The sequence below is a fragment of the Dromaius novaehollandiae genome, chromosome 9 (assembly GCF_036370855.1).
Source record: "Dromaius novaehollandiae isolate bDroNov1 chromosome 9, bDroNov1.hap1, whole genome shotgun sequence".
NCBI classification, from domain to species: Eukaryota; Metazoa; Chordata; class Aves; order Casuariiformes; family Dromaiidae; genus Dromaius; species Dromaius novaehollandiae.
The window spans coordinates 32,666,920-32,685,881 of NC_088106.1; the positions used below are offsets into that span (position 1 = coordinate 32,666,920).

Consider the following 18,962-nt stretch of genomic DNA (forward strand, 5'->3'; position numbering starts at 1 on the left):
CTAAACATTTTCTCTTCTCAGCTACTCTAAAAGATATAAAATCATGAAGGGGATGGGGAGGGGAAAAACGAAACATTTTTTAAAAGTTTATTTCTAGCCCTGAAAGAACAGTTATTAAACAGTCAACAAATACAGTAGTTAATATTGCAGTAACAATTAAATAACATAATGGGATTAAATTACACAAAAGGCAACATTAAAATCTGAAGACAGATTTAAAAAAAAAAAAAAAAAAAGCTTGCACCTGCTTCCGTTTCCATTGATTATGTGAGGAACAGAGGGAAAACAGACCAGAGACATTTATTCAATTGCAGCTGTAGAGACCTTTAACAATCTCCTTGCTCCCTTCCCAGCCCACCCCCCATCCCCTCTGACAAAGGAACCCGATTTCTCAGACCTGGTCTAAACACACCTTTTGCACCTCCCTGCATTTGGCGGGGAGGAAAACACATCCCACAACTCATCTTGCTAACATCTAGGCAGATCAAAGTGCACATTCCCAATGCCATGCTTACTTCCGATGGGAAGCCTGGTTTATTCTATGATATGGAAAAAAACAGGAATCACACATTAGATGTAAGCCGTAAGCTGCCCAGCACCCTATATACAACTAATCATGCCATTGTACATAACGCTTTGGCTATATTACTGGCATGGATATTTGATTACAATCTGATTCAGGATCTTATGCTGGCACCCGAACAAGAAAGCGAGACATCTAGGACTCCTAGCACTTTCAGAAGCAATGCCCTCCTTTTCAGCAGCTACCCCATCTCTGGCTATTCTCTATTCGTCTGCCCTAGTTACACAGCTGGGATGAACAGCACTGCAGCAAGTTTTATGAATGCTAATCTGCTCCCCTTCAGGGAAAAAAATATAGCTTGTATTTCTGGATTTTGTGCACACATACAGCTGACATCGCTGGAAAAGCGATGCCCAACCCACTAACGCACAAAAACACAGTACAGCATCCTCCTCCGTACTTTCCTCTTCTGCCAACTCAGTTACTATCTAACTCCATCTCTGACCCTAATTTCTGGCAACAGGTGTTAAGAAACCTAACGGTATAGCAATAAAAATGCTGTGTGGGGAAGGGGAGAGATGTATACTTTCCAAGTGCAATGCTAAATACTATTCCCGATCATATAGCAAGCACTGAGATATGTTTTGGTAACTCCTCAAACAGGCTAAGTTTTGTTTGCTAAAATGACTTCAAGTTCAGAAATTACCTCCTAAGTAGACTCCTAATCATCTCCTAGCAAACAAATATTGTAATACAAGATTAAAAACATTCTCATTTATCAGTAAAAGTGAACTAATAAGTTAAAATTATTTATGATTTCATGTTTTTCTATTTAAAAAAATCTAAATTCAGCACAAGTTATACTTATCTTGCTGCCTAGAGTGTGCCATCCAAAGGGGGGTGGGGGGAGGAAGCTCCCAGTTTAACTCTGGCAGAAGGAGTTTCAAAAAGTCCATTGCCAGCAACGGACAAAGAGGGAGCCATCAATCAGAAAGGATTTTTTTTTAAATCTTAGCCAAGCCTCCTTGTTACTTTCTTTTCATCAGGAAGCCAGATGCATTCAAACCAGTGGCATTGCCATTATAGTGTTGACGGTGTCCTTAAGGCATTTTGCCTGGGAAGCACATCTTAGAATTATTTTCCTGGAAAGCGACCCTTTCTTGAATTTAAAAATCAGGAATGTTCTCGTGCTTATAGCTAGAGGGATATTTATTCCTTTAATGGTAGAGTTAGCAATTTACTTGGGTACCTATCACAGAAGAGTTTGCCAGAATACAAACTGAACCGTCATACTGTGGTTCCTTACAAAATAAGGCATCCTGTTGGTACAAAGCAATTTCCTAGCAGCTAGTGAGCAGCAGCAAAAACTGAGACCCTTGCCTCACTTCTCCTTCCTCACAAACACAAACAGGCTCAGCTGTTCTGGCCCAGCCACTTGCACCTGGAAGTTAGTTTTGTCATATCTTGGCTACCAGTCCCCAAAACATCTTTATTTCTATCTCTATATGAATACTGAACTTATCTAAAACAACAACTTTATCTTCTGCCAGCAACATTTGTAAAAGTGCATGCAAATTTTAATTTGGGGTCCTCCTCTGTCCATACCCAGCCGTAACCCTACCCATCTAAGAATCCGCCCCCTGGGAACGCGACAAAATGTGGATTCCCACTAAATGAATGGCTGTTCTTTCACAGAATCATTTGGCACATTGTAATTACAGTTGGCTCTTCATTAAACTGTTCTGGAGGTTGAAATGCATGGACTGCGGCACTAAAAGAAGCCGGGGCCATAGATTCTTCTACAGGTGCCTCTGTTAATACCCCAAGAACTCAACCACTTAAGTTGTTCACTGCCTCTAGAGGGAGGCAGTTTTTCTTGCATTGAATATTTGACTTCAGCGATTCCAGCTGGTAAAATGTCTTTAGTGAGAAAGGACCAGTGTAACATATCGAGTCTCTTCAGCCTCGAACCAGCCACTCAAATAAGCCCCATTAACATCTGACAGCACTGTTCTCCACTCTCAACCTTTATCTTCACAGGACAGCACTTCGGCATTCCCAGGTGTTTGTAATCTTCTGTTTGAACTGTATTTTAAAAATCCTGTATCTTCAGTGACCTCAGATCTGATTATTTGTTCTTTTGATTTCATTAGTACAAATGGAGCACATACAAAAATGGAAAAAATAGCTCTAATACTTAAATTCTGACAACTCCATAGGTTGATGCATTATTTGCTTGGGAAAAAATTACAACATATACAAAAATGTATTTGATACAAAGAAGGGAAATGTAAAATAAAAAAGTCAAAGGCACCAGCATAACTCTCAAAGCCCAAGTCAGAATACAGATACGTGTCTTTGAACCGCTCACCACACAAAGCAAAATATCCCTTAAGCTTCTGGCCGGCAAGTCTAACGGGAAAAAAAGAGCAGACAGGAAGACAGCTGGAATTTTCTTCTTGCCCTGACTTTAACTGACCATTTGATCATAAATGAAGTATCTGACCCCTCTCCATATATCCGTAACCTGACATCCAAAGACTTGACCAATCATGAAGTTTCTACAAAGAGGTCACACCTTTGATCAGAAGTACACAGAACACAGGCATGTAAGAAATAGTGAATACTTCTCTTCCCCCTCTCTCCTTCTTAAAAGAAAGAAACGTTTCAACACATTATGATTTCTTAAGTAGCCAAGCTGTTAATTTTACAGTACAGTAACAGCTAATCTGTAAAAGGAAGAAGAGGCAAGATGTACCTTCACATTTGTCACACTTGCCGTTAATCTAGTCATATGGGGGCTTACTAAAGCAATTTAAAAGTCAATAGGTAGAGGGGAGGAAGAGGAGAATGAAAGAGATCAGCAGGTAAAATTAGTGCTGCTCTCTGAAAGCTTGAATCTTGTCATTCAAGTATTGAAAGTACCCAGAAGGGTACAATGAATGGGAGTTGTTACAGCAAAGTCATCAAAAACCCTTAAAACCCTGGGCACAGTAAGTGGCTTTCCTTGGCTGTCTGCAAAAAAAAATAAAAGGCCAGTAATTCAGTCCTCAATTCCTTCTGGACCGCAGAAAGGGTTCACTAGAGTCACCACAATTTATTTTGGGTGTCTTCTGGATAAGAGTTTCTTCCCTTTTGCAGACTTCTTTTTCCCCAAACCCCTTCCCTCCCACCAGAAGTGTAACAATTTCATATATTATAAAGATTTGTAAAAAAAAAAAAAAAAAACAAAAAACAAAAAACAAAAACACCACAAAAAGATGAAGGCCATAGCAATAATGTTAGCGGTTACTCTTCATTGCTTCTTTGGCTGCTAGGATCAGTGGTGTCAAGCTAGACAGAGGTTTGGCCAGTTTCAAGAAGGGATGCTGCCAGGAAGAGAGAAACACAGTAAATTAGTAGGAGACAAGTAAAAAAAAAAAAAAAAAAAAAAACAACAAAAGTATAAGCCACATTATCCACACAGTGATTTTCATCCTCAGACATGAAAAGCACTGCAAAACACTACCAATGCAGAGCTCCTGAAGAGGGGACAGATCCAGAGAATGCAGTGGTTCATAGCAGCTCTGGCCTTATAGGCATCCCTCCTTTTCCTGAAACAGGCCTTTCTTCAATAATTCACTACAAAGAGGTTCCCTGCTCAAATATCTTCCCTCATTCCTGTTCTGCTCATTTCAATGACTATATTACAGTAAGTTGACATACTGTTGGATAATTTAGCAGTGGTAGAAAGAAGACACATGCTACTGCTTGGAAGGCTTCAGAGCAGACATTACAGACTTTGCCTATGGTTCCCTCCAACTACTCTCCACTAGAGAGTCCTCAGGAGAAAATACAAAACAGAAAAGGTGTCAGTCTACAGTGACATTTATCACAGCTTTACTTCACTAACGACCTCTGTATCTCTGGGATTGATCAAAAGCTGACTCTTACCTGCAACAATTCTTTGGCTGATCCTCTTTTTTCTACATCCATCTCCAAACATCTGTTTAAGAAATCCCGAAATATTGGGGACAGTTTCTCGGGGTTTTGCAGCTCCGGTGTGCCATTAGTTGCTATCAAATATAAAGCCTGTAAAATAAGGAATATTGTAAAACCAAGCCAAATGTTTAAAAGATGTCACAATTAATTACCTGGAGGCAATACCTAGATTAGGAGGAGTTCTGCAGCCTGCTTCTCCTCTCCCTGATTAAATGAGTAAATGCAAGAAAGCCACTACACAATTTTACGCAGCTGTGGCCTGTTCTTGCTAGTAGCAAAATGACTGCAGATGTTCAAAACCTTTCAGCAACAGATACTTAAGAGACACATCTATATACCATAGCAAAGAAAGCATTAGCCGCTGACATGTCAACCAGCATTTTTCATAACCTACTGGATTTACTGTCTTTGAATTAAAGAAGTCTACTAAAGACAGAAGAATTCTCAAAGCCTAATGTTTTAGTTAAAAGCAGGTACCATTAGTATGCCTCACTCATCTTCTGAACAGAATATCTCAGGAATTCAGGGCAGGGCTGACTGCAAATTCAAGACAACTGTCATCCTTTTTGGGGGGATCTTCCTACACTGCTGAAGCTTAGTTTTTTCTTTTTTTACACATAGATGCTATCAAAGGAAAACTACATGAATCCACTGAAAATGATTACCTGGTAAACACCCACAAACAGTTTTAGCCATGTCTAGAGTTCTTACCCGCAGAGGGTTTTCATTGAGGTATGGGGGTTCTCCTTCCACCATCTCAATAGCCATGATTCCCAGAGACCAGATATCCACTTTTGGGCCATAGGCTTTCCGCGTGACCACTTCAGGAGCCATCCAGTAAGGAGTCCCAACCATAGTGCTGCGTTTGCTCTGCTCTGGGGTGATCTGAGCGCAGAAACCAAAGTCGGCTGTAGGATAACAGAATTAAAAGTTATTTCAGTGCATCCTAGGTAAGTGGGGTTCCTAGAAGATGTCTCTATTACTACAAATATATTTTACTCCTCCGCACTTAAAAGGCTTGGGGTGGGGGGGTGGGGAGGTGGTTGTTTTTTTGTTCGTTTTAAACTATATTCTCCATATTACAAGATTCAGTGTGGAAGATGGATATAAAACCTGAAGGTGTTTAAGTAAGGCAGACTGCCATGGAATGAAGATAAGGCTTTTTGTCCCCTAGAATAAGGGCATAAGCATTATCCTGTAGAAGAATGATGTTTTCCCCAATCCTTCCTTCAGGATTCCTAGACTGGTACCAGACAAAAAAGAAATTAAGCAGAACCCAGAGAGAAACTGTTCTGTGCATGGTACGTTATACTGCCTGAACTAGAAAATATGAATCTACAAACCATGGCTTCTGCCCTACTAAACAGATTCTATTTCTGCAGCTCTCCAGTTCAACATTTCACAGTAATTTGGACATCAAATACAGGTACTACAGCTGACATGTATAGCAATATAAGACTTTAGATAAGTGAAACATTACCCTACTCAGCAGAAGGAACCTGGACAAACAAACCTTTCCACAAGATAAGTACTGAAGAGAACAACCACACTCAAGAAAACAAGAAAAGTCACCTATTCCTATAGCCTTCAGGTGCAGCAGCAATGCATGTTCCATCATGTTACTTTATCCAGCTGCAGCACTCCCACTTCCCAGGCATGTAAAGCATCATTAAGAACACAGTTAAGGCAGGAACCAGATTTTACCTTATCATTGACACTAAGTTTGAGAGAGAGAGAGAAAGAGAGAGAATTTAAAATTTCAAATTGATTTTGAAAGTGTTATGCCAAGCAGTGCTGACAAAAGAGCCACAGTCGTGAAAATGCTAAGTTGCACCAAGAGGACGGTTTAGCAAAGAACTACCCCCACCCCAACTGTCAGAATGCTGCCTTGAGAAAAGCCTAGAGCAGCTGCTAGCCCCTAACTAGCTAGCCAGCATTTTTTTCAGTTGGGCCCTTTGGAAGGCGTCATATTCAGTTCAAAGAATAGCCTATTTCAACAAACACATCAGAGAAGCAACAGCAGTTTTTCTCATGATACCCAAACAGCGCCTTCAGCACCACACCACCAGCAGGGAGAAAAGGCAAGCAAGAACTCCTGGCAGGTCCATCCCTTCATCTGTAAGCAGATCCCAGTTTCACCAGTAGTGAATGTGGGAAAATTAGCAGCGAGGGCAGCTTTCCCAAGATTCTTTATCTGGCCAGGGAATGTGCCTTTACAGCCTCAGTTAGATGCTGCCTTCTTCCAAAAGTTGTTATCATGTCATCCCTCCAAATGCTGGAAAGTCACCCCTAGAAAGTGCTCAGGTGACAGGCAGGTCAGTCTCCTCTGTTCCTGCCAGCAGTTTCCCTGAAGCCAGTCTCCTCCAGGGAAAAGGGAAGAGCTTGAAGAAGGTGCAACTTATACCCCTCCAGCCCAAACAACTGGTAAAAGGTACTATAACCACACAGTCAATGAAGGGCGAGTCTCAAGACTGATATTCATCCTTCACATAGCACATTTTAATAGCTAACTCCTATTTTCTCCTGTCTCCACTTTCTCCTTATCTTCCCCCAATCTCTTGGGGCCAATGCTTCTTCATGGAGGCTGCTGCCTCAGTGCCCCTTACCACAGCCCTGTCCTTTCTCCACTTGTCTTTACATTGTCAACTCTTCTATCTTTCAAGACTTCCACAGTTAATTTTTCCCAGCCACATTCTCTCCTGTAACTCTTCACTTATCGCCAGCCTCTGAACCCATTCAGTTTGTGCCTGAATACCCACCACCCTGAAAAAAAACCAAACAAACAGAACACACACAACTCCTTTATAAGTAAGCAGTGCAACCAACAATGCGGTTAAACAAGTCAGATTGCTTATAACCCTTCCTCACACTGCACCTCATGCCTGACATTAGACTACAAGCCATCCAGAGTAAGGAATACTGCTGAGAGATGCTTTTTTATAGCATTCCACATTCTTACCCAACTGTAAAAACACCATCCCTTCATTCTTTGGTAGCTTTATGCTTTGCGCATTTCTAGGTGCCAAGACAACGGATAACACACCTCGCTCTGAACAATCTGACCTCTTCTGCATATGGTTTCCCACCTTTCAAATTCCTTCCTCCTTCAGATGCCACATGTTTACACGCACCAGAAACTGACTTACTGTACACAAGTTATAGCATGCATGACAATTACCTGAAAAGCAAGTAGTTTCTTTTGTCATTTCATGATTCTATTAATGAAAGTGAATTACACTTTCAGTCCAAGCAAAGGAGACCCCAGTACAGGTGCAGCGTAAGACTAGACTGCAACATAAATGGTTAATAATGCACAATTTCTTGTTAGTTACCTTCTAAGTGAAAAGGACAAAACTGTAAAAGCAAATCATGACAACCTGAAAAGACCATAAAGCCACTAGAGTTAGCTGCACTTCTCTCTTGCAACCATTTGCACCTTTCCTTCACTTTACGTTACCAGTTTATTTCATATTTACCAATGCATTCATGTGGTAATACACTTGCTTCAACATCCTGCCAGTTTACTATGCCCACAGCCTTACAGTCTTGGGGTGCTCAGAATTTCAATACCTGTTATTTGCGAGTTATAGATTTTATAAAATGGAATGAATTTCTGTTGCTGACATCCAGTAAGAAAGCACCTCAAATATTCCTGCCAACTACCCTTTTCTCAGCTCACACTCTCTAACGTGAAGTTTACTAGGAAGGGGAAACAGAACATTGAAACAATTGTCTGGTACTCACTGAGTTTAACTGATCCATCCATTCCTAACAGCACATTGTCACTCTTAATGTCTCTGTGGATGACCTGGTTGGCATGTAAGAACTCAAGCGCTTGCAAGCACTGGATGGGAGAAAAAAAAATATTTAGCATATGCAAACACAATTTGCACATGTGAACACAAATTCAAAGTGCTTACACCCTCAAGCAGTGTTGAGTGTAAAAATATAGCAGGTATTATTTAAAGTAACCAGTAGAGGAAGCTCTTGTGCTAAAAAATATTCTCCAGAACTCACAGAGGTCAAAAATCACTTAACTATGAAGTTTCTCTCTCATCTTACAGAACTAATGAATTAAAATCCTCATCACCCAGTCATCACCTAAGATGTTCCCAAAAATCACTCACAGATTATATTTATTTTGGTACATGTAATTGCCAGTTTCATGCTATGGGGGAAACATATGGGATTAAGTGAGCGCCCTTTTAGCCAAAAGTCTCATTAACAGGAATGCTTCATCCTCAACACACAGGCAACTTTTACTACAGTGAAGGCTGTAAAACATCTGCATTATGAAAGTCACTGTTTTTGCATTCTTTTTAGATTAAAACCTTTCATACTAAGTTTCGGCCTAAAAACAGAATGAAACTTTGTTTTGCTTTCGAGGAAAAGCAAAAACACCATTTACAAGTTTGTTTGTTTTTTAATACAAACAACATATTTACCATTTTAACTTGGCATGGATATAATCCTCACTAAGTGCTTTTGCCTTCATTTACTTTAGTAAATTGTCACTGATTTGCATAAGAAAGAGAATCTGACATTCTGGACAGCAGCATTTTGATGAAGTACAATAGTTCAATATTAGACTTTTCCCTCAAAAAGGTTAACTACCGTTACCGTAAATAGTTACTTTTAGTTCTCTGCTTCCATCTCCTCAGGAAACCATTACCTGTTCATACATGTTAGTATACCATTTTGCTTTTCATCCCCTCCCTTTAGGTGAGTCATCAAAAGCAGATGTCATGTTGATGTAGCCAAATGGCTTTTTAAAAGCCTAAGCTTCTCCTGCGCACTAGGTAATACAATTTCTTTTCCCATTCCCATAATAAATCGAGTCTGAGGTAGATGCGGGCCCTCTGACTCAAGGCAGAAACAACTGATAAGCTGCAACATAAGTTATTTTTAACTTCTTTTTGAAGGATACATACTGAAATCTTAAAATTATTCCAGCTACAATCTTCTGGAGAATTATTTTTCTGAAAAGTCCATAAAGATTAACCTTCACAGAACTATAAGTTTCACATACTATGAATCATGAAAACAGCTGCTGAAACGAGATAGCAACAGTCTGTATCAAACTCATCCCTATGCTAGTGCACCTTTCTTAAAGTATTCCTGTCTCATCAGATCTACCTTTACATTTTCTAAGCAAACACAGTTCCACTTCTTCTATTTAAAAAGCACTCTGAAGCTTAACATATTTCAGGCTCTCTCTTTTTTCTAGTATGTTCACTTCTTGTTATTTTGCTACATTAACTATATATGAATATTTAGATTTCTTTTTTGTACCTTTGAATAGTCTTCATTAGTCATAAACGTAAGGGGAAAAAAAAAAAAAGACATTCTTTCCAGTAGCTAACTTCTTTATAGCTCTTCCCTGAACTTTGGCCCAGTTTATTAATCTCTCTCTGTTAATATGGTCACCAAGACTGAATAATCCAGAAGCCAAAAAAAGAAATCTTTATTTGCTCCATCATTTAGCATTCTCAAACATCCAGCTCCAACCGTCAAAATTCTTGTGCTACACATCGCAAACCCATGCCTAGTATGCAATGACCTTTCGTAGGTAGCTCACTTCTCATGGCTGCATTCTCTGACACTGAACTATCCATTTCCTGTTCTTTCCCTCGAGTTTGAGTGTTTGATAGGAGGGGGGAGAAGGTAGTTTTGTTTGTTCAGGGGCGGGGGGGGGGGGGGAGGGGGAACATGCACAGAGTTTTCCGAGTTGTATGCAGAAAATAACAAAATGAGTTTATCCCTGATTTTAATGCTGATTTCTGCTCTCAGTATCATTAATCCTTCCCAACTGAATGTTCTCAAGGGCAGTTGTTGCAATTAGTCATAACGTAAATGTACTATAAAACCCAGAGGAACAGAGTGTGCCTTCATTTCTCTGCACACCAAATACAGTACTCACCTCTCTGCAAACAGCAGCAATTTGTGCTTCATCCATACATGTTTCTGTGACCACATCTGTTAGTGAGCCTCCAGCTAGATATTCCATCACCACAAACAATTCATCTCCTACAAGGTAACTACAAACAAAAAATGAAAAGCATGCCCATTTGCCATCGAGAGAGACGGAGAACTGAAAAATGACAGATAAGAGCACTGTGACACTGTTCAAGAAAATGATTCACAAACACTTCATGATAAACAGTAAAGGAAGTGGGTAGGTAGCTTAAAATGTAAATGCTAACAATAAAAGCCCTAATGCTTCTTGACCTAAACAGTCAGGGTAACACCCTGCATCTCACAGGGAACATCGCATTTCCAGCTGTGCTCTTTTCCACCACTGCTCCTCAACCACATGCAGCACTGCACTGATGACAGAAGGGGCCTCTTACCAAATCAACACGACCATTCCCTATAATAGACTTCACTTTTTTCTTTTTCTTTATACTCTTCTCCATCTAAATACAGTCTCACTTGCTTATAAGACCCTGAGGTACAGAAACCCTGGGTCTACAGAGGGATATCAAGTTAAAAACTCTTGAAACCCCTTGGGGATGAAGGGATCAGTCAGCTGTCCGCATTTACCTGTCCAGGAAGTTGACTATGTTGGGGTTCTTTAGCTCCTTCATTACCAAGATCTCATTAATAATCAACTCCTTCTTGGGCTGTTTCTGCAGGTTTATCTGTTTGATAGCAACCTGAGGAGGGCCAAATGAAACATCAATAATTCAAACTTGAGTATCAAAAACGTTCAATCATTCTTCACACAGTAAAAGGTTAGAAGAGGTAAGAGATTCTGTAAGAGCATTAAGGCAGCTTGGCATAGAAACAACTTGCACCTGGTAGGGTATTTACTCATTAGCATATAACTTTATTAGCATACAACTCACACCCACAGCCAACATCCTCCTTTTGCATCTGAGAAGATCGACAACCAATAGCAGAGGCCAGAACAGACGGCAAAGGAAATATTTAGAAGATAAACAGATACTTGCCCAGCTGATTTCATATCAGCCAGCCTAAAGCTGAGCAGCATCTTGTAGCAACAAAGAATGATGGTATAAGCCTTCCTAGGCAAGGCAAGGAAATTTGTTTCTGTGTATCATCTTCTGACAACATTAGTGTTCGGGTATGAGAAATGCAGGAAGGCAGAAGCAGTTGCAAAAATCAGCATGAACAGAAAAGATGGAAAGGGCAATTCAACAGAGGAAGTTTTGAAGAATAAGAAACAGCTAACTATCAAACAGGCAAGTGGGAACGCTCAAAACAGCAGCAAGGTAAGGAATAAAGTATTTGTCATGGTACAAGTGACAAAATTAGCCCAAGTCTAAGAGAGAACTCAAGATGAGAGACAGAACTGAATCAATAACTGGATCAAGAGTAATAACAGTCTTCACAGCCCTATTGCTGTCAACAAGTCATAAGCAGGTACTGGTGTGGTCAAGGTAAGTAAAGGAGAAACATCAATTTTATGGGGTGACAGTCACAGGAAAAATGCTGTCACAAGACAATGTTTTGAGGGGAAAGGGAAACTAGGAGATAACTCTCTCAGAACAATTAAAAGCCAATGAACTATCCCAGAGGGAGAAGGGAAAAATAAAGAACCATCTAGTCCAAGAAATAAATTAACGAGGATAAGTTTTCCAGACTTCAAAATGAAAAATTGTCTCAAGTCAGTTCTGTTAGTAGTAACATTTTCAGGAGGCATTTAGGCTTTTTGCTGGATAACCCACTCACGAGTCCAAAACCAAAGTGTTACCACAAGAATCGAAATAATCTTGTAGAAATATTCACTATCATATTGCCATGGGCATTAAAAGAACAGAACTTATGACACAGAATCACAAAAAAGGTAAGATCAAAAGGGACCTCTGGAGGTCATCTGGTCCAATGCCCTGGCTCAAAGGAGGGCCAACTTACAGCAAGTTGCTGAGGGCCTTGACCAGTTGAGTTCTGAATGGAGATCTTAATGGGTGGGAAGAGAAGGAGAAGAAAAAAAAAAAAAAATCTAGTATCTAAACAGAATCTCCCTTTCTGCAATTTGTGCCTGTTGCCTGCAGCACTCCAAGAAGAGTCCGGCTCCATCTTCTCTATACTGCCCCATTAGAGTTGAAGACAGCAATAAAATCCCACTTTAACCTTCTCTTCTTACCACTGAACAAGCCCCATTCTGTCATCAGAACTTCCTCCTCTTCCTCAGACATTAAGAAGTGAGGAAGCCAGAGTACTGGATCAGTTTAATGTATGAAGGCAGAGACTGCAAGCAATCAACTTAGATCACCTGCCTAACAAGAAGCAAAGAAGGTCTAAGAAAGGAATCGAGCTGCAAAATTTGTTCTGCAGTCAGTAAGAGGACAAGAAGTACTGCAGTGTGTAGAAAGTACTGCAGCACTACAGTACTGGGAGATGCAGTTGCTGATGAAAAGGCAGTTACTTATCATTGACCTAAAGAATGGCTAACTTTGGACTTTTAAAGGAAAAATAAGGAAACGTGATTTTAAAAAGAAGTTAACTGCTAAAATTTTAATCTCAGGGAATCTGAGATAACCACTGCATGACAAGGATGCAGCATTTTACTGGCGTCATCTTTACCAGATGGTTTGGACACACCAAGTAGCAAAAACAAGAAACAGGATGTGCAGAAGGCATTCTAATTAAAGCAAAGAATCACATAGGGACAAGCTATTTCCATACAGATAGGCATCTCAGTCACCACTACTGAAATGGGCCAGAAACTAACTGCGTTAAGACTAAATGAAGATTTATTGCCGAAAATCCAGGACACCATTGCCTACAATACTCGAAGGATAAACTGTTTTCGAAACCCGTATCTGGAACATCTCACTCCCTCTGCTTCTCACTGGAAAGACAAAACCCTATTTTTAGCGTTCATCATCTGATTACTAGAAAACAAGGCACGCACTGTTACAGATGACTAGGACAAACATTAGTCCGCAAGGTGATAGCAGAGATGAAAGCCACAAAATGAAACTTAGATCACTCTGACCACCTACAGAGGAATATTTATACAGAAAAGGCATTTTCATTTTGATGAGCACATCTTACCTCCTGCCCTGTTGCCACATCGATAGCTGTGAAAACTGTACCTGAAGCCCTGTGAACAAAAAGAACAATCTTACAGCCAGTTACATCTGTCACATACATGCGCACGAACAGACCGATCACAAACACAAAATTGTTTCAGCTTTGTATGTTGCAAGAGCTCTACCAAAGAGAAGGCTGTTAAAAGTAAGCGGTATCAAAGAAACGCCAGTCAGTTTACACAAAGCAAACTAATCATAAGTCCACTCTGTTCTAAGACAAACCGTGCCTCCTGCCTTCCAAGCGCCTAAAACTTGTGCTGTTGCCTAAGATCAGATAAGTTGGACAGGCTTTTCTGTAGTAGGTATTACTTTTCATTTCTGTAGTAGGTATTACTTTTTATTTCTGTCCAGGGGAAGCCCTCCCACAAACGCATAAGGAAATCTTTGGAAAGGGACAGATAGTAGCAGTCATGCAGAGATGATAATAAGCTATCCTTGCATATACTTTTCAAGTGAACTTTTCTTCCAAAAGAATTCACAGGAACGTTAGAACAGTAACATAGTTAGAAGTATTGTTAGTCCATCACACAGAAAGCCTTCTGAGGTACCCTCAAGCTTTTCAGTAGTCTGATTGCAGAAGAGATGAATGTATCTTACTAAAAGAGGACTAGAGAAGAGTCACAGACATGACAGAGAGAAGTCATATGGCTATGTTTTTGTATTAAAAGACCCAATTCAAAAATTTCCACCGCTGCATGAAATCTTCGACATCTGTTTATCATTGCCGAATACTGCAAACCTCTCCGCCTGCTTCAGTAAGTAGTGGCTACATGGTAGTATCAGAGAGGAACAGTACACCACCTTTAACACTGATTCACTGTAAAAAACAGTTGGGATGAACACTTACCCCTGCCCAATTTTTTCATATCTGGTGTATTTTTTCTTGGGATCACCTATGCTCACAATAGTACCTAAAAAAAGAGAAACATTTCCACAACACTTCCATAGGAATTCTTAGAAGAGTCACTGGCTTAGGAAATGTTCTTTGCTATCACAACACAGCATACTGTTTCTGTCAACTCATGTTAAAAATACATGCCGTTCCCACTGTTCCCCTTTAGCAGGACCAGCCTCGGCCAGGATAGCTGAGAGTGTGAGTCAGCTCAAGCAGTAAAAAGGTTGATGCATTAGGAGCCAAAGCTTCCTGATTTCATTCCAGCTGCAAACGGCCCAGTCTCAGACAACCGTTATGGCAGGTCTTACTCTTAGTGGGAAATAGCATGAGCTGTCTCATTAACACCTCAATTTAATGATAGCCTTCTGGATAACAGAACTCAGTACTAGATTATAACAAATCCATTAGGTTAGCCTGTTCCAGAAATCAGTCAGTTCCTGACTTATTAAGCACAAGAACATTAATGTGGTGAAAGCTTATCTCCAAGAATATTATGGAACAAGCAACAGTAGAAACCAGGATATTTTGTGTTATTATGAATGTTATTTATGCAGATCACACTACCATAACAGGACTTCAATCCAAAAAACTGTTCTACAATATTCTTTACCCAATAGGGTTGTGAAGCACACAAATCAACAAAACATGCAGTTCCTCTCAGCTACTGTCTGACACAAAACCAGTCAGGCACAGTATTCACACAGTCCTTATACAAAAATCAGGATAAGGGTAACAATTTAATATCCTCCCCATCTGCTGGCTAAATAAACTATCAGAAGGATCAATGCAGAGGTATAAGCCATTTTGTGAGCATGTTTTGGTCAATCAGGATCGCCTGACAGCTGTCTTACAGGTATTATTACTCAGAACGAGCGGTTGATCATAATAGCACAAAACCTCTCAAGTCAAAAAGCAAATGAGACCAAACTTGGTCCTAAAGCCTTTGTTTAAATGAAATAAAGAACACCTACGTAGTTTTTCCATGATCTCTTCATCTGACATTTTGGTCTTCTTTTTCTGTTTATCACCCGATTTGGTCACACTGTCAACAGAAGTGTCGCCAACTGGTACAGGGATGGGGTCAATTACAGACCGTGTATAAATCTGTTGTTAAGAGAGACCATTTACTTGAGCATTCTCTTCGCAATCACCGACTTTCAGTTCAAACCAGTCACAGTTCTTAAAAGACCACTAAGCACCATTTTACGTAATACCTTGAAGCCAGAAATTAGACCTGAGAGACATTAAATTCCAGTAAGTCAAGATGCTGGTAACCTTACTGATCTCAAAGAAAAACCCAGACACTTCCCATACAGAGCGGATGCTAGGAGTGCAGGCTCTCTATCTTCCCCAGACAAACTTCTTGTGTGTTTTCTTCCTGCTTATTCCCTACAACACATCAGTCAATTTGAGGGGCTTACACACCCTTTCGTCTGTGTATTTACTTCAGTTCTACAAGCTCAAAGTTTCACAGAACCGAAATCATTGTTTAATGGCAAGACAAACTGCTCCTAAGAGTTACAGGAAAAAAGATCCATGCTTCATCATGAAAAGCATGAATCTGTAGATTTCTCATTTCCCCCAATTCTGGGAATTTCTTTATTTCATTTCCCACTAAGCTATTCACTCTCCCTGCATTTGAAGAAACTACTAAGTTTTACAGCCATACACAGCTATCCTGGTAAAACCGAACTGTAGACCCGTCACACTGTATATGTTTATATACCCAGAGTAGGCAATGCTAAAAGCAGTATCACTTGACAAGTATACACAATTCATATCTACACCCCTGGAACAAAAATAAGGCCACAGCGAGCAGCAGAGCAGCAATATGTACATCTGCCAGGGGTCAAAGAATGAGCTGTAGTAGGTAGGATCCCTGGGACTCTGTGAGCAGGGTGCACAGGACAAGAAGCTGACACTAAAAGTTAGGTAACAACTTCATAAGCATTTAACTTTTCAACATACTACTGATGACTTTGAGTGAAATAGATTTTCAAATCTTAAATTTGAATTTGGGTTTGGGTAGTATATTTGATGAAGCTATCTCTTTGCAATCAGAAAAAAACCCACAAATGCTCAAATGCACTGTCCTACGCTTATGCCATTATACTACCTAAAGACCCAGAAATGAGCCATAATTTTTAGCACCTAAAAACCTCCTCCCCACATCTTGTGTTAGAGCATAAACCTATCTGGACATCTAGCACAAGCCAACAAACTTTACCAGCATTAACTTCAAGATTTCCAATCCAACTAAAATCCAGAAATCAGGTATTTTCTTAGCAAGCAAACTTAATTAAAAACAGAAGTTTCTCCTAAAAACATGTAACAGCTCATTTCACAAACAAAACACTTTACTGGAAAAAAAGAGTAGAAAAAGATCTACAGCACTGTGAAAAACAGCTGCTCACCGATTTTGTGTGATCTGGCCGTGGAGCAATAACTGGAGGAGGAGCTTCTTCATCATCATCTTCATCATCATCATCAGCTACAGCCGTTGATGGCTCTGAACCTTTGGCATTCGTCTACATTTTACCAAAGTTAAAAACAGTATAAACACTAATGCTTTGTGGGGGATACAATTACGACTTATATTATTTTTTTAACATGAAGATACAAGAGTTCTTACTGATGTCAAAAGAAAAGGATAGTTTGAGTGGTTTAAGCGCTCTACTACATTTTATTACGAGATTCAAACACTATTGCTCTAGTAAAATATGCTGTGTTCCACCCTCCTTTTTAGATTTTTATTCCAAAAGTTCTCGTTTGTTTTATGCTGCAGGATTTAGTATAACAAATACAGAAGATCTGAAATTTTGTTCTCCTAAGTTACAAGAAGAATAAACACACTCACCGTTGGTGTTCCTGAAGGGAAACCATCTTTTTCTAAATAGAACAAACAACAGAATTCATAAAATCAGCAGAATAAACAATAAAAAAAATGAACTTAACAGAGCAGCTGAGGAACATTTAAAGACCATGGGCCATTCTGGGGATTTCTTTCTCTCAGAAAGCAAAATTTCACAGTAACAAACGAGATAAACCAGTAGCACTATAAGTCCACGGAGAAAGAAGGAATGAATTACTAAAACCACCTCCTAAAGGTCAGTTAAAACCACCCACTTCCCAACTTGTTCTACTGTTTCACCTCATTAGTATCTACACACTGTGTTTTAAACATTTTAAATACTGCCCGCCATGCTTGTGTGTCCTACTGTATTGAGACAGGAAATCAAGATCAAACTGGTATTTCTGTTCCCTTAATTGTGTTTTGAATCAAAGATGAAGATATTACAAAGCCTTGTTACTAAGCTATTTTCAGAATGGAAATAATTTGGAGAAGAACTAGATAAAAGGAACCATGTATGTTTGTAAGACAGTCATTCCCTCAGCCTCCCCACATAGCTCCCGTCCTAGGCGCAACGAGTTATTTGGCATCTTTGATGTCATCACTTGGAAGAGATAAAAATGCAAGTTCACAGACAGCAACCATCTAGAAACATGCTTTGACCACAGATAACAAAAGCAAGGTCTCCAGTATGAAACCATTTAATCATAGTCTCAGAGCCCAGCTTCATAAACACGGCTCATTAATTTTAGCTGCTATTCTGAATTATCCAGTTCCATTTCTTCCCCTCTCCATTTAAAACAGGAAATTAACTGGACAAAGCCAGTTTCCAGTAAGCTTTAAATCCACCTACAAATGTTCCTTCTTCATTGAGAAGCAGCTTGCTTTTCCAGCATTTGAAACTGTTTCATTAATCCAAATGATGTGAAGACTGACTTCCAAATACCCAATTCCCCCTCCCTACCTTCACTATGCCTTACACACTTGTGCATCTCACCTGGAGCAGAGAAACTCAGGTACTTCTGTTTTGCTGTGTCTTTAGAGTCATAGAACTTCAGCACATCTAGTACCGCCTGAGGATTTTTCTTCTGTTCTAACTTGGTGATATTTGAGGTCTGTAGCAACCGAGCCCATTGCTCTGGCATTCCCTGAAAGAACAGGCTATTTAAGCATCCTTCCAGTATTTTAAAGAGTTATTAAGAAAGCAGAACAAATTTCCTTCCTCCATACAAAGCATTACACATACAGCCCTAAGCACATGAACAGGAAGGAGGGTGTTTCAATGTTCCCACTTCATGGTGGGGAGCCACACGTCCATAGGTGATGAAACATAAACCAAGCCACAAATGAAATACCTCCTGACTGCTCAACATCTCAAGCGTTCTCAAATCCACCAGGGCCTCCAACCTACTGAGTCAACATGACGCCACCCCTTTCAGGTATATTAAGTCAGATAAGTGAGGAATGGGAATACTAAAGCACTCAGCAGGACCAGTTATGAACTGCTGAAAGTGAACGAAAAAGGCTACTTCTCCTCCTCACAGCAGTTCTCAAGGAAGACTTCCCAAATGAAACAAAGCATTAGATCTGACATTCCCACTGCAGCAGCACTGAGAGGTCACAGTGTCTTTGCTCTATACATTGTACAGA

At 39.9% G+C, this 18,962-nt stretch overlaps 1 protein-coding gene across 2 annotated transcripts in view; it reads right to left on the reverse strand.

Moving 5' to 3' along the window:
• Positions 1–73: 73 nt before the first annotated feature.
• Positions 74–18,962, reverse strand: part of PAK2 (p21 (RAC1) activated kinase 2) — a 49,608-nt gene continuing 30,719 nt past the window's right edge. For both annotated transcript variants that reach the window (XM_064517156.1, XM_064517155.1), the window contains exons 4-15: positions 18,310–18,460; positions 17,319–17,350; positions 16,876–16,989; positions 15,433–15,565; positions 14,414–14,477; positions 13,529–13,577; positions 11,048–11,160; positions 10,425–10,542; positions 8,249–8,348; positions 5,216–5,412; positions 4,457–4,594; positions 74–3,891 (exon numbers count right to left, since the gene is read on the reverse strand). In XM_064517156.1, the coding sequence (XP_064373226.1) occupies positions 3,805–3,891; positions 4,457–4,594; positions 5,216–5,412; positions 8,249–8,348; positions 10,425–10,542; positions 11,048–11,160; positions 13,529–13,577; positions 14,414–14,477; positions 15,433–15,565; positions 16,876–16,989; positions 17,319–17,350; positions 18,310–18,460 (1,296 nt within the window). In that variant the 3' untranslated portion in view covers positions 74–3,804. The remainder of the gene's footprint in view (positions 3,892–4,456; positions 4,595–5,215; positions 5,413–8,248; positions 8,349–10,424; positions 10,543–11,047; positions 11,161–13,528; positions 13,578–14,413; positions 14,478–15,432; positions 15,566–16,875; positions 16,990–17,318; positions 17,351–18,309; positions 18,461–18,962) is intronic.